Source organism: Macaca mulatta, chromosome 12 (assembly GCF_049350105.2).
Source record: "Macaca mulatta isolate MMU2019108-1 chromosome 12, T2T-MMU8v2.0, whole genome shotgun sequence".
NCBI lineage: Eukaryota > Metazoa > Chordata > Mammalia > Primates > Cercopithecidae > Macaca > Macaca mulatta.
Window position 1 is genome coordinate 111,999,360 of NC_133417.1, and position 14,941 is coordinate 112,014,300.

At 41.4% G+C, this 14,941-nt stretch overlaps 2 protein-coding genes across 10 annotated transcripts in view; one reads left to right on the top strand and one right to left on the bottom strand.

The window, feature by feature from the left end:
- Positions 1–994: 994 nt before the first annotated feature.
- The window catches only part of MDH1B (malate dehydrogenase 1B), a 38,813-nt gene continuing 24,866 nt past the window's right edge, over positions 995–14,941 (bottom strand). For 3 of the 9 annotated variants that reach the window (XM_077956650.1, XM_028831045.2, XM_028831042.2), the window contains 2 exons: positions 4,299–4,349; positions 995–1,742 (listed from right to left, as the gene is read on the bottom strand). In XM_077956650.1, the coding sequence (XP_077812776.1) occupies positions 1,714–1,742; positions 4,299–4,349 (80 nt within the window). In that variant the 3' untranslated portion in view covers positions 995–1,713. Of the gene's footprint in view, positions 1,743–2,712; positions 2,901–4,298; positions 4,350–14,182; positions 14,336–14,941 lie in introns of those variants that run through there. The other 6 variants (XM_077956648.1, XM_077956646.1, XM_028831041.2 and 3 more) reach the window with 3 other exon arrangements.
- On the top strand, positions 9,498–11,271 carry LOC144333325 (uncharacterized). Its single transcript, XM_077956651.1, is given in 1 exon segment — positions 9,498–11,271. A coding segment is annotated over 1 exon segment (1,101 nt). The 5' UTR covers positions 9,498–9,645; the 3' UTR covers positions 10,747–11,271.

A 14,941-nucleotide genomic window follows, 5' to 3' on the forward strand; every position in this document is an offset into this window, starting at 1 on the left:
TAGTAGATATGGTGATTAAAATCAATCCATTCTACTCTCCTATAGGAGTCTATTCTAGAGCATTCTTGTCATCCTATGGTGGTCCAAACATATGGCAGTTCATATTCATGCTGGAAGTACAGACTTCTGGGGATGGGGATGAGTATGTCCCAAAAAGGGACAGAACTCTGTCTAGATCTCCTCTAGCCCTCTCCTAGATGTCCACCAATTGGAGAAGAAGCTCATTATCTCATTGTTCACAACTTGGCACTCATGGGAAGAAAATCACTAAGAGGCAGGCCACTACATTGAAAGATGATGTATTCGTGGTTGTGTTCTTTGTTCCAGCCTTTCTATCTGGTTATGGGTAACAAGTGAGTCACATGACTGATTCAAGGGATATGGAGCAGGAAGTTTAGCTTACGCTTCTTGGTCTGAATCACGGTTTCCAATCTTGCTTAGTTTTCTCATAAGAAGCCCTGCATGTTGAGGGGCAAAATCGCCATGTGCTCAGCTCTGTGAGAAGCGCCATTTGATTTTCCATCCAGGTATTGTTCTCTGTGGTCACATTCCTTGGGTTGAGGACCCCACAAAGTCAGGCAATGGTATTGGTAGGATTAGGGCACAAAATCAATGTCCTTAACACAGATATTAAGCTTTCTTCACAATAACATCACATGAAGTACTGACTTTGGAAACAAGCAAAAGTCAGTAATGGGTTTGAAACTACCCATTGCATTATAATGGTGCAGAAGCAATGCAGAAGATGCATCTGCAATTTCCCTGAATTTTCAGAATATGATTCATATCTTAAGAGTTATTAAGCATACAGAGAAAGCACAGATATCAGCAGCTTTTCACATGACTCCTGGGCTTTCGAAAGTTCCTAATTGGCATTTGTAAAGGGTCTTATTAGCTGGAAAATATCTGAACATACTGGTTTGGCTATTACTGCTTTAATAAAAGACTGTAATTTTTACTTAAACCATGCAATTATATAGTAAAAATATTATGCTTTTCTTTCAAAATTCATTTTATTCAGGCCATATCTGTTGTCAAGGAGCAGAAACCTATTCAATCTGAGCTTTAAAAATGTGTGATTTATTATACAGACACTTAAACAAAGCACATCCAGGGAAAAATGGTACAGAGGCAGGTCTTATGAAGGTGGTGAACCCAACTAGCTCTGAAGAGCTCACAGGCACATAGTTCACTGCCATCAACCTGACCCAGTCACCAACTTACTCATTGGTCTCAGTTCAATTTTTTTTTTGAGAGAGAGAGAAAATATGATTGGTTATCCTTGAGTGAGGTACATCTGTTTGGCTTAATTAGTTGAGACCAAGGTGGTGAGGACATTTGAGCAAACATGGTCACTTAGGTGCAGGTCTTAGGTATGGCTGGTGGAAGGAAGCAGGTTCTCTCAGAAGATGTATGGGCAGATGCAATGACTGACAACTCTATTTTAATGTAGTATAAAAGATAGCATTTGACACAAAAATATTTCTGAGAAAATGCAATTATTATTAAACAAACATGAGTGGATACAAGTAACACAAAATAACTGAACTCTGACTTTTATGTTGTCACAGTGATTTAATTGCCTTGCATGGTATTATCTAAGACTGACATAAATCTTTCAAATTATTCTTCCTTCAATATAGACATTTATGTAAATTCTTTCTATATTTATTATGCTACCAAGTAATTATGTATTTCATCCAATTTGATCTGTTAGGATTCCACAGTTTTGCCTTCAAAGCCTGTAAAAGGAAAAGAAATGAAAATATATAACTATTTCCAAAACATGTTAGTAGCATATGTTTTTATTAGCTTTTTTGTTTGCTGGATTCCTGTATTCATGATTCAGTAGCTGAGAAAGTGCATGCGTGAGAGTGATTCTATGGGGAAATAAAGCCACGAGATCATAGCTAGGTATTTTCATATAGCAAAACTAACTGTGGCCTCTTCCCTGGCCACAAGCTATTTTATGTGCTCTCTCCTGGCACCTTGCTTTTCATTCCAAATTGTGTATGCAGCTATGTTGTCAGCTCCATTTCTGCTCTTGGCTTTGCTGCTCCTCTATGCACCAATTCTAATTCTCCCGATTAGCCCCATTCTTAAGTCCATCATACCATATATTTCAGAATGAAAGGTACATGAGATTTTGTTCATTTTATTGGACATTTAAATAAAAGGGTGGGGGCTTGGGTGAATATCCTGACTGGTCAACCACAAAGAAACCTACATCAGCTTTGTTTTCAACTCAGTTATATACTTGGGAACTCTGGACATGCAGATTCCTTGTGTCAATTTCCTTACTGATTCATCTTGAGGGAAGGATTAGGTTCTCAAAGGTTTGGTTGCAAAAGTGGGAAGCAGGCCAGGCAGGTGGCTCATGCCTGTAATTCTAGCACTTTAGAAGGCCAAAGTGGATGGTCACTTGGGTCCAGGAGTTTGAGACCAGCCTGGGCAACACTGTGATACCCTAGATCTACAAAAAAAAAATTTTTTTAAATTAGTTGGGTGTGGTGGTGCATGCCTGTGGTCCCAATTACCTGAGGGGCTGAGTTGAGAGGATCACAAGTCTAGGAGGCTGAGGTTGCAGTGAGCTGTGACTGTACCACTGCACTTCAGCCTGGGCAACAGAGCAGACCCTGTCTTTAAAAAAAAAAAAAAAAAAGTGGGAAGCTAGGATCCAGGAGAGTAAGCAACCAAGGCTGGGTCCCTGGGGAATGTGGGAAGTGGGGAGGGTTTGACAAGAATAGTATTGCAAGGAAACTTGATCCTCTACTACCCAGTTCCACTTGTAGAACAAGAAAATATTAGTTAATGTTTTGTCTACCACCTACCATTTAGGAACTCAAGACTCTGTGGCTTTTCAAAGGTGGTTTGAGGAATCTGATTTAGAAAATATGCTGCTGCAAATAGAGTTAAAAGAATAGTTTTTACTATGTAAAGCGCAATAATTTTTGCAGTTATTTTCATTTTCTTCTATCTTGTTCCTTCCACTCTGAAGTTTCTCTGAATGCATTGCTCTCCTAGGAGTTACAAGATGCCAGACCACTGTTATATAAAGTCTCAACCATGATGATGACTTATCCATGTTCTGAGTGGACAATATGAACAAGCAGATGTTCAGTCAACTGCTCAGGATAGCATCTTTCTACCAACATCCCTATGAAGCCTCCTTCCCTGGCCCCCATAAACCACTAGGCAACTTCTCAATGATTGCTAGCTTCCTTCTAAATAGACAGTTTCAGGTGAAGTTGTAAAAATGGAAACAGACTAAATTATTATTTTTTGGATATACGGTTTGTATAGGCAGCTTTAGAAAAAATACAGTCCTCTACATAAATATGTGCAAGCACTCACATTATATGTATACACTTGACCCTTGAACAATCTGGAGATTAAGGACACCATTCCTCTGTGTCATCAATTATCTACATACAACTTTTGACTCCCCCCAAAACTTAACTAATAGCCCACTGTTGACCAGAAGTCTTGCCGATAACAAAACAGTTGATTAACATATATTTTGTATGTTGTATGTATCATATACTGCATTCTAACAATAAAAGCTAGAGAAAAGAAAATGTTATTAAGAAAATCATAAGGAAGATAAAATATATTTACTATTCATTAAGTGGAAATAGATCATGATAAGGTTCTTTATCCTCATTTTCTTTATGTTGACAAGGCTGGGGAGGAGTAGGAGGAAAGAGGAGGCGTTGATCTTGCTGTCTTAGGGATGGCAGAGGTGGAAGAAAATCTGCGTAATAAGTGGACCTGCACAGTTCAAACTCATGCTGTTCATGGGTCAACAGCATATATATGTGTGTGTATTTATGTAATACATTATAAATTATATATATATGATGAGATATATATATACACATAATGAGATAAAAATTCCCAGATTTTCCCTGTTAAGGAGAATTCTAACTTGGCCTTCTCAGTCTCTTCCTCTCACCTGTCTTCTGAGAAAGATGCTGTCTTGCCATATTGGTTATTTTGGGCTTCATAATAAAGAATTGAGAAGAAAAGGGAAAGGTGAGAAGCAACAGACACAAGGGACTGGAGCTGAAGTTAGAGTATTTTGGGAGAGTTTGAGGTGAATATGACAAGGAAGCAGTTTGAGTGATTTAAAAAAAAAAGTTGACATTTTTGTGCCCATTTCAAAGTGTCTGTGAAGCATATGAAGTTATTTAAGACTTGCTTTGGTTGCTAGGCCATAACATTATTCCCTAACAACTGGACAATATGAGTCATGATTATTAGCAATATAGACACTGTTTATAACCCCACTGACTTACCGTCTGACATAACTGGATTTTTTTCTTCATGAGGGACTAGATCTTTATGTTCTGAAATCAAAATTAAATTAAACATGCTGGATTTAGAATATAACCAACAACCTGACTAGGTCATGAGATGTTCTAAGTCAATGTTTTTCAAACTTCAGTGACTATGACCCACAATAAAAGACATATTTTACATTATAGTCCAGTGTGCACATTTGTGTACATATTAATGAAACAAAATTACATGAAATAATACTTATCCTTTTCTAATTGTGATGGTTAATACTGAGTGCCAACTTGATTGGATTGAAGGATGCAAAGTATTGATCCTAGGTGTGTCTGTGAGGGTGTTGCCAAAGGAGAGTAACATTTGAGTCAGTGGGCTGGGGAAGACAGACCCACCCTTAATCTGGTGGGCACAATCTAATCACCTGTCAGCAAATATAAAGCAGGAAGAAAAATGTGAAAAGGTGAGAACTGCCCAGCCTCCCAGCCTTCATTTTTCTCCCATGCTGGATGCTTCCTGCCCTCAAACATTGGACTCCAAGTTTTTCAGTTTTGAGATGTGGACTGGCTCTCCTTGCTCCTCAAGCTTGCAGACAGCCTATTGTGGGACCTTGTGATCATGTAAGTTAATACTTAACAAAGTCCCCTTTATTTATACATATGTATCCTATTAGTTCTGTCCCTCTAGGGAACCTTGACTATATAGATTTTGGTACCAGGAATGGTTCTAGAGAAACAGAATATTAAGGATGGAGTTCTTTTGTTGGTTTTTGGGTTTCTGGAGTTGGCTGGTTAGTATGATTAGACCCCCAAATGCTAAGGACTCTACTTCTAATAGTATGGAGAACACTGATAGTCCTTGGCATGAACTGTTTAATGAGTTACACAAAATAAATGCATTTGACACTCCTGATTCACTGCTCATGAGAGGCAGGGAGTTTAATGACTCTATGCATAATACCTTTGACTATATGTGGTGAACAAGGGAACATAATGAAGCTGGTTAGTTGCTCCTAAGTTCAGTAGACAAAGTGATGAAAGAAAATGATGAACTCAGAGATTCTGTCTCCTGGCTACAGAAGTAGATACTGAGCCTCAAATCTGCAAAGATTGCCCTAAGTGAGTCTTATCTCCTGTAGAGAAATAGCTGAAATTGTGGAAAAACAGACACAAGCTCTTATCATGTGAGTGGCTGAAAGGTGCAGTGAAAGGTGCATGCACAGCCTTGCCAATTGTCTCCTGTTAAAGTGAGGGCATTAATTGGAAAAGAATGGGACCCTGCAACTTGGGAAGGAGACATGTGGGAGAACCCTGATGAAGCTGGGGATACTGAGTTTGTAAACTCTGATGAACTTTTTTGCCAGAAGGAACAGCTTCCCCATACCAGGAGCGGCAACATCCCCTCCCCGACCCATGCTGTCATCAGTCTTTCCACCTTTGTCTGAGGAGATAAACCCTGTGTGCTTCCTGAGGCAAGAGTGATGGCCTCCCCTGAGGCAGTTGCCAGGCAAGATAATCTTGATTCTCTTCAGGAGCCACCCCTAACACCCTTGTTTGTTTCTAGACCTATAACTAAAGTCTCAGTGGGCCTCTAGAGGTGAGATTGAGAGTATGACCCATGAAGAAGTGTGCTACACTCAAAAAGAGCTGCTTGATGTCTCTAATTTTTTTTTTTTTCCTGAGACAGAGTCTTGCTCGGTCACCCAGGCTGGAGTGCAGCAAGCTCTGCCTTCTGGGTTCACGCCATTCTCCTGTCTCAGCCTCCTGAGTAGCTGGGACTACAGGTGCCTGCCACCAAGCTCAGTTAATTTTTTTTTTTTTTTTTTTTTTTTGTATTTTTAGTAGAGACAGGGTTTCACCATGTTAGCCAGGATGGTCTCGATCTCCTGACCTTGTGATCCGCCTGCCTCGGCCTCCCAAAGTGCTGGGATTACAGGCGTGAGCCACTGCACCCAGTTGATGTCTCTAATTTATATAAACAGAAATCTGGAGAACAGGCATGGGAATGGATATTAAGGGTATGGGATAATAGTGGAAGGAACATAGAGTTGGATCAGGCTGAATTTATTGACTTGGGACCACTAAGTAGGGACTCTGCATTTAATGTTGCAGCTCAGGAAGTTAAAAAAGGTTCTAGTAGTTTATTTGCTTGGTTAGCTGAAATATGGATTAAAAGATGGCCCACTGTGAGTGAGATGGAAATGCCTGATCTCCCTTGGTTTAATGGAAGGGATCCAAAGGCTTAGGGAGATTGGCATGGTGGAGTGGATTAGTCACTTTAGACCTACTCATCCCAGCTGGGAGGGTACAGAAGATATACCCTTGACCAATGCCTTGTGAAATAGATTTGTGAGGGTAGCACCTGCATCTTTGAAGAGCCTCGTAATTGCTCTACTCTGTATGTCAGATCTAACAGTGGGAACCATAGTCACTCAACTACAAAACTTAAATACATTGGGAATAACTGGATCCCAAGGTGGCAGGGGCCAACTTGTGGCACTTAACTAACCGTCAAAGGCAAGGTGGGGCCGGGTGCGGTGGCTCACACCTGTAATCCCAGCACTTTGGAGTCCGAGGTGGGTGGATCACAAGGTCAGGAGATTGTGACCAGCCTGGCTAACATGATGAAACCCTGTCTCTACTAAAAACACAAAACATTAGCTGGGCATGGTGGCAGGCACCTGTAGTCCCAGCTACTTGGTAGGCTGAGGCAGGAGAATGGCGTGAACCTGGGAGGCGGAGCTTGCAGTGAGCTGAAATCATGCCACTGCATTCCAGCCTGGGCAACAGAGCCAGACTCCATCTCAAAAGAAAAAAAAAAAAAAAAGCTAAGGTGGGTATAACTGCCATAATGGACAGCAGAGACAAAGCAGCAATCAGAATAGTCTGACTTGTGTAGAGCTCTGGCATTGGCTAATTAATCATGGTGTTCCTAGAAGTGAAATTGACAGGAAGCCTACTGCATTCCTACTTAATTTATATATGGAGAAAACTTCTAGGCTGAATAGATAAAAGACTCATTTGAATTATAAAACAGAGAATCATGGCCCCTCAATCAATTTCCAGATTTGAGCCAGTTTACAGACCCTGAACCCTTTGAATGAAGGGGAGACCGAGCCCCCTTGAGGGAGGACCCCACTACATTACTGACAATTTATGCAGTGAATCTTTCTCCCATCTTTCCCCAAAGAGACCTCTGACCATTTACCAGAGTAACTGTGCAATAGGGAAAGGGACATAATCAGACATTTCAAGGACTACTGGACACTGGCTCTGAGCTGACATTGATTCCAGGGGATCCAAAACATAATTGTGGTCTTCCAGTTAAAGTAGGGGCTTATGGAGGTCAGGTAATTCATGGAATTTCAGCTCAGGTCTGACTTACAGAGGGTCCAGTGGGTCCCTGGACTCATCCTGTGGTCATTTCCCCAGTGCCGGAATGCATAATTGGCATAGACATACTTAGCAGCTGGCAGAAACCCCACATTGGCTCCCTGACTGGTAGGGTGAGGGCTATTATGATGGAAAAGGCCAAATGGAAGCCATCAGGGCTGCCTCTACCTAGAAAAATAGTATATCAAAAACAATAACATATCTCTAGAGGGATCGCAGAGATTAGTGCCACTATCAAGGACTTGAAAGATGCAGGGGTGGTCATTCCCACCACATCCGCGTTCAACTCTACCATTTGGCCTGTGCAGAAGACAGATGGATCTTGGAGAATGACGGTAGATTATCGTAAGCTTAACTAAGTGGTAACTCCAGTTGCAGCTTCCTGTACCAGATGCTCATTGCTTGAGCAAATTAACACATCTCCTGGTATCTGGTATGCAGCCATTGACTCAAAAAATGCCTTTTTCTCCATTCCTGTCCATAAGGCCCACCAGAAGCAATTTGCCTTCAGTTGACAAGGCCAGCAATGTACCTTTACTGTCCTACCTCAGGGATATATCAACTCCCAGGCTTTGTGTCATAATCTTATTCGGAGCGACCTTGATCACTTTTCACTTCCACAAGATATCGCACTGGTTCATTACACTGATGACATTATGCTGACTAGATCCATTGAGCAAGAAGTAGCAAACACACTGGACTTATTGGTGAGACATTTACATGCCGGAAGATAAGAAATAAATTTGACTAAAATTCAGGGACCTTCTACTTCAGTAAAATTTCTAGGGGTCCAGTGGTGTGGGGTCTATGGAGATACTCCTTCTAAGGTGAAGGATAAGTTGCTGCATTTGGCCCCTCCTACAAACAAGAAAGAGGCATAATGCCTAGTGGTCCTATTTGGATTTTGGAGGCAACACATTCCTCATTTGGGTGTGTTACTTCCACTCATTTATTGAGTGACCTGAAAGGCTGGCTGCCAGTTTTGAGTGGGGTCCAGAACAGGAGACGGCTCTGCAACAGATCCAGGCTGCTGTGCAAGCTGCTCTGCCACTTGGGCCATATGACCCAGCAGATCCAATGGTGCTTGAGATGTCAGTGATAGATAGGGATGCTGTCTGGAGCCTTTGGCAGGCCCCCATAGGTGAATCACAGTAGAGGCCTCTAGGATTTTGGAGCAAGGCTCTGCCATCTTCTGCAGATAACTATTGTCCCTTTGAGAGACAGCTCTTGGCCTGTTGCTGGGCTTTGGTGGAAACTGAACATTTGACTATGGGTCATCAAGTCACCATGTGACCTGAACTGCCTGTCGTGAACTGGGTGCTTTCTGACCCATCTAGCAATAAAGTGGGTCATGCTCAGCAGCATTCCATCATCAAATGGAAGTGGTATATATGTGATTGGGCTCAAGTATGTCCTGGAGGCATAAGTATGTTCCACGAGGAAGTGGCTCAAATGCCCATGGTCTCCACTCCTGCCACCCTGCCTTCTCTTCTCCAGCCTGCACTGATGGCCTCATGGGGAGTTCCCTATGATCAGGTGACAGAGGAAGAGAAGACTAGGGCCTGGTTCACAGACGGTTCTGCACGAGATGCAGGCACCACCCGAAAGTGGACAGCTACAGCACTACAGCCCCTTTCCAGGACATCCCTGAAGGACAGCGGTGAAGGGAAATCCCCCCAGTGGGCAGAACTTCGAGCAGTGTAACGTGCACTTTGCATGGAAGGAAAAATAGCTAGATGTGCAATTATATACTGATTCATGGGCTGTAGCCAGTGGTTTAGCTGGATGGTCAGGGACTTGGAAAAAGCATGACTGGAAAATTGGTGACAAAGAAATTTGGGAAGAGGTATGTGGATGGACCTCTCTGAATGGTCAAAAACTGAAGATATTTGCATCCTATGTGAGTGCTCACCAACGGGTGACCTCAGCAGAGGAGTATTTTGATAATCAAGTGGATAGGATGACCTGTTCTGTAGACACCACTGAGCCTTCTTCCCCAGCCACTTCTGTCATTGCCCGATGGGCCCATGAACAAAGCAGCCATGGTGGCAGGGATGGAGGTTACGCATGGGCTCAGCAACATGGACTTCCACTCACCAAGGCTGATGTGGCTACAGCCACTGCTGAGTGCCCCATTTGCCAGCAGCAGAGACCAACACTGAGCCCTTGATATGGCACCATTCCTCGGGGTGATCAGCCAGCTACCTGGTGGCAGGTTGATTATACTGGACCTCTTCCTTCATGGAAAGGGCAGAGGTTTGTCCTCACTGGAATAGATGCTTACACCAAATATAGGTTTGCCTATCCTACACACAATGCTTCTGCCATGACTACCATCCATGGACTAATGGAAAGCCTTATCCACTGGCATGGTATTCCACACAGCATTGCCTCTGACCAAGGCACTCACTTTACAGCTAAAGAAGTGGGGCAGTGTGTTCAGGCTCATGCAATTCGCTGGCCTTACCATGTTCTCCATCATCCTGAAGCAGCTGGATTGATAGAACGGTGGAATGGCCTTTTGAAGTCACAGTTACAATGCCAACTAGGTGACAATACTTTGCAGGGCTGGGGCAAAGTTCTCCAGAAGGCCGTGTATGATCTGAATCAGCATCCAATATATGATACTGTTTCTCCCATAGCCAGGAATCACAGGTCTAGGAATCAAGGGGTGGAAGTGGAAATGGCACCACTCACCGTCACCTCTAGTGATCCATTAGCAACATTTTTGCTTCCTGTTCCTGCGACATTATGTTCTGCTGGCCTAGAGGTCTTAGTTCCAGAGGGAAGAACACTGTCACCAGGAGATACAACCATTCCATTAAACTGGAAGTTAAGATTGCCACCTGGACACTTTGGGCTCCTCCTACCTTTCAGTCAACAGGCTAAGAAAGGAGTTACAGTGTTAGCTGGGGTGACTGACCCAGACTATCAAGATGAAATCAGTTTACTATTCCATAATGGAGGTAAGGAAGAGTATGCATGGAATACAGGAGATTCATTAGGGCCTATCTTAGTATTACTATGCCCTGTGATTAAGGCCAGTGGGAAACTACAATAGCCCAATCCAGGCAGGACTACAAATGGTCCAGACCCCTCAGGAATGAAGGCTTGGGTCGCTCCACCAGGGAAAAAACTACGACCTGCTGAGGTGCTTGCTGAAGGCAAAGAGAATATAGAATGTGTAGTAGAAGATAGTCATTAATACCAGCTACAACCATGTGACCAGCTGCAGAAATGAGGACTGTAAATGTCATGAGTGTTTCCTCCTTTTGTTAAAAACATGTTTGTGCATGTATACACTTAGAAAATATCTTCATTTTATTTCCTTTTGTTTTATCATGTGAAATAAGATTTATTGACTTCATATTACCATTTTAAGTATTGTTAACTTTATGTAACAGTATTTGGGTTGGAAATTAGTGCGTTTCCAGTTGTATGAAGGATAGTTGTATTATGTTAGGCATAATTATGACCTTATTATTGTCTTTATTTGAAGATTATGTATGATCTCAGGAGATGTGTATGGGTTTAAGTTGACAAGGGGTGAATTTGTGATGGTTGATACTGAGTGTCAACTTGACGGGATTGAAGGATGCGAAGTATTGATCCTGGGTGCGTCTGTGAGGGTGTTGCCAAAGGAGATTAACATTTGAGTCAGTGGGCTAGGGAAGACAGACCCACCCTTAATCTGGTGGGCACAATCTAATCAGCTGCCAGCAAATATAAAGCAGGAAGAAAAATGTGAAAAGGTGAGAACTGCCCAGCCTCGCAGCCTACATCTCTCTCCCATGCTGGATGCTTCCTGCCCTCAAACATTGGACTCCAAGTTCTTCAGTTTTGAGACTCGGTCTGGCTCTCCTTGCTCCTCAAGCTTGCAGACAGCCTAATGTGGGACCTTTTGATCATGTAAGTTATTACTTAATAAACTCCCCTTTATATATATATAATATATAAATATATAATATATAATAAATTATAAATTATATATTTATAAATATACAATGTATAATTATATATTATAAAATATAAAAAATATAATATATAATTATATATTATATATATTTATATATCCTATTAGTTCTACCTCTCTAGGGAACCCTGACTAATACACTAATCTAGTCCTACTTACCCTTTTCTTGTTTTTTCTACTTGCCTTTTTCTTTCTATTCTATTCTAGTTCATTGGGGGAAAAAATCTGGTCTCCTTACTGTTTTCTTATCAATTTCATTCTATTTCAGTGAGAAAAATGCTAGTGATTAAATTGATTTCATTAATCACTGTATGTTTTTTACAATCCACCTAAGCATATGGAAATGTTTCTCAAAATGTGGAAAACACTGTAATTGGTTATATTTGATTCTATGCTTATTCAACAAATGGTCTGCAAAACAACCTTAAATCAACCCCATTTTCTCTCTTTTATCATAACTAAGCTTATGATTTGTTCAGGTAGAGGTCTAAGAACCTAAAACTGTAATTAGCAACTTAAACTGTTCTGATGCGAGTAGTCTCAGGAATACACACTCTACAATTTGGCTTCTCTTCCTCCACCCTGGAAAGCTGCCATCTCCTTCGTGACAGATCTTACAGTTTTCCTCAGTTCTGACAAGGGCCTTGGTGCCCTGAGATCTTAAGTGGTGCTTAACACCAATTGGGCCAATGCAATAATAGTGCTGCCACTCAGATATCTAGAGAGACACTGTCTAGGTGGGACTGAGTTCACCACGCTTGTCAGGACAGTGATTTGGGCTGTTGATAATCCCCTACAGGGCTCATGTTACAGCTGGATTAATTCTCTAAGCCTGACCCCATCTATTTTGTGCTTTGTCCTGAGGACTAAGCTCTGATATTTTTTATCTTGCCCAAATTCCTTTCTTTTCTCTTTTTTTTTGCCACAGAGTTTTGCTCTTGTTGCCCAGGCTGGAGTGCAATGGTGTGATCTCGGCTCACTGCAACCTCCGCTTCCCAGGTTCAAGTGATTCTCCTGCCTCAGCCTCCCGGGTAGCTGGGATTACAGGCACGTGCCACCACACCCAGCTAATTTTTTTGTATTTTTAATAGAGACGGGATTTCTCCATGTTGATCAGGTTGGTCTCAAACTTCCGACCTCAGGTGATCTGTCTGCCTTGGCCTCCCAGAAGTGCTGGAATTATAGGCGTGAGCCACTGTGCCTGGCCACCTAAATTCCTTTCTAAGTCATGCCCTATAAACCATAAATTCTCATCAGATATTTAACCCTGTATATCATGACTTACTTTCCAATCTGACTCTGCCATGACAAGGAAGACAATCAAAATGTTTTACCCCAAAATATATTTCCTTGCCAGACCTTGAAATTGCCCTGCAAAATCTCTTGCGGGAAAATCCACATTCTATAGAGAATCTCCTCTCCCCTTTGTTTTCCTTCCTTTCTCCCCAGATTCAGGAGATAATCAACTAAGAGCCAGGCACCCTTTAAAGTCTCATAAGAAACAATTTATAACCTGCCCTCTCTAAGTCTGCTATCTGAGAGCTTCCTCTGCACAATAAAACTCGATCTCCACAATCCTTTATCTTAACCTAAACATTCCTTTCTACCAATCCCAGGTCTTTAGACAAACTCAACCAATTGTCTGCCAGAAAATATTTAAATTTACCTATAGCCTGGAGGCGCCCCACCTACATCTTTGACTTGTCCCGCCTTTCTGAATGAAACCAATGTATTTCTTAAATGTATTTGATTGATGTCTCATGCCTTCCTAAAATATATAAAACTGAGCTGTACCCTGACTACCTTGGACATATGTCCTCAGGATCTCCTGAGGACTATCATGGGCCATGGTCACTCATATTCGGCTCGGAATAAATCTTTTAAAATATCTTACAGAGTTTGACTCTTTTCATCAACAGTGCCATCATCCAGCATTCATCAGTCATATTGCTAACTAACCACTCAGCCAAACAACAGATGGCCCCTACCTACCTTTCCAGCCTCATCCATCCTATATGCATCTGGAAGACATTGTATTCGGAAGACATGCACATTGTTGTACAGAAGATCTCCAGACATTTTTCATATTCTGTGACTGAACTAGCTCAGTTTCTGAAGAAACGCCCATTTTTAGATCTTTAGCCATCTTAGGTCCCAACTAGATTTCAAGATACAATTACATTTTCTCCTCTCTACAGGCTTTCTCCTTTTCATGTGAGTTTTTAGACTACTTATTATGTACTTTCCTTCCTTTTGACCTGTCTTCCCTTGTTTTATTAAGCCATTTAATTCACTGTGTGTCTTGGCATTTACCTTTTCATATTCTCATGGCTTCTTTCCCCAGTGAGTGGGGCCATCACTTCCTTATTGTGCCCCCAGTGTCTCTCACAGTGACCAGCAGATAGAAGGTGCACAGTGACTATCTGGTAATTTTCTCCAAAGACTTAAACAGATTTTAAATATAATCCTATTTTTTGAATATAAGATGACTTAAGTCCCACTTTATGGTTGGTGGGTGATCAAATTTCTTTCTTTGCAATGTACTATTAACCCTTGAATAAAAAGGGCAGTTTAAAAAATTGAGTGTAAGTGTACCTACCATCTGAGACCTGTTCTTTCTGGCTGTCATCTGTGATGGGTAAGGAGATCCTTTTATCTTTTTTACGTAGTTCAGTTTCTAAAATCAGGAAACTTATTATTGCATTAATTGAAGAGATTAAACAAGCCTCACACAAGAATAATCTCATTGATATGTTAGTAAGCAGAGATCTCCACACTGTGAGAGTCTCTGATTTTGGAATATCTGGAAGAGTGTTTCTCTGCAGGGGCAAGAGCCAAAGGTGACAGAGTTAAGATCAAACACACACACACACACACACACACACACACACACACACACACATACACACACCTTGACCTTTGTTAATAAAAACACAGCATAAAATCAAGTCTTTTTTTTGTCTGTCACAAAGCCCTTAACTCTGAAAAAAATTACATTTTTTTCTGCTTTGTGTCTCTCCCTTCCTCTTAACAGTTGCAGTCATGTGTCAGTTAATAATGGTAGATACATTCTGAGAAATGCATCAGTAGGCAATTTTGTTATTGCATGAACATGAGAGAATGTACTTACACAAACCTAGATAGTATAGGCTACTATACACCTAGGCTACAAACCTGTACTGCATGTTACTGTACTGAATACTGTAGGCAATTGTAACCATAATAGTATTTGTGTATTTAAACATATCTAATACAGAAAAGGTATAGGAAAAGAAAACAGCAT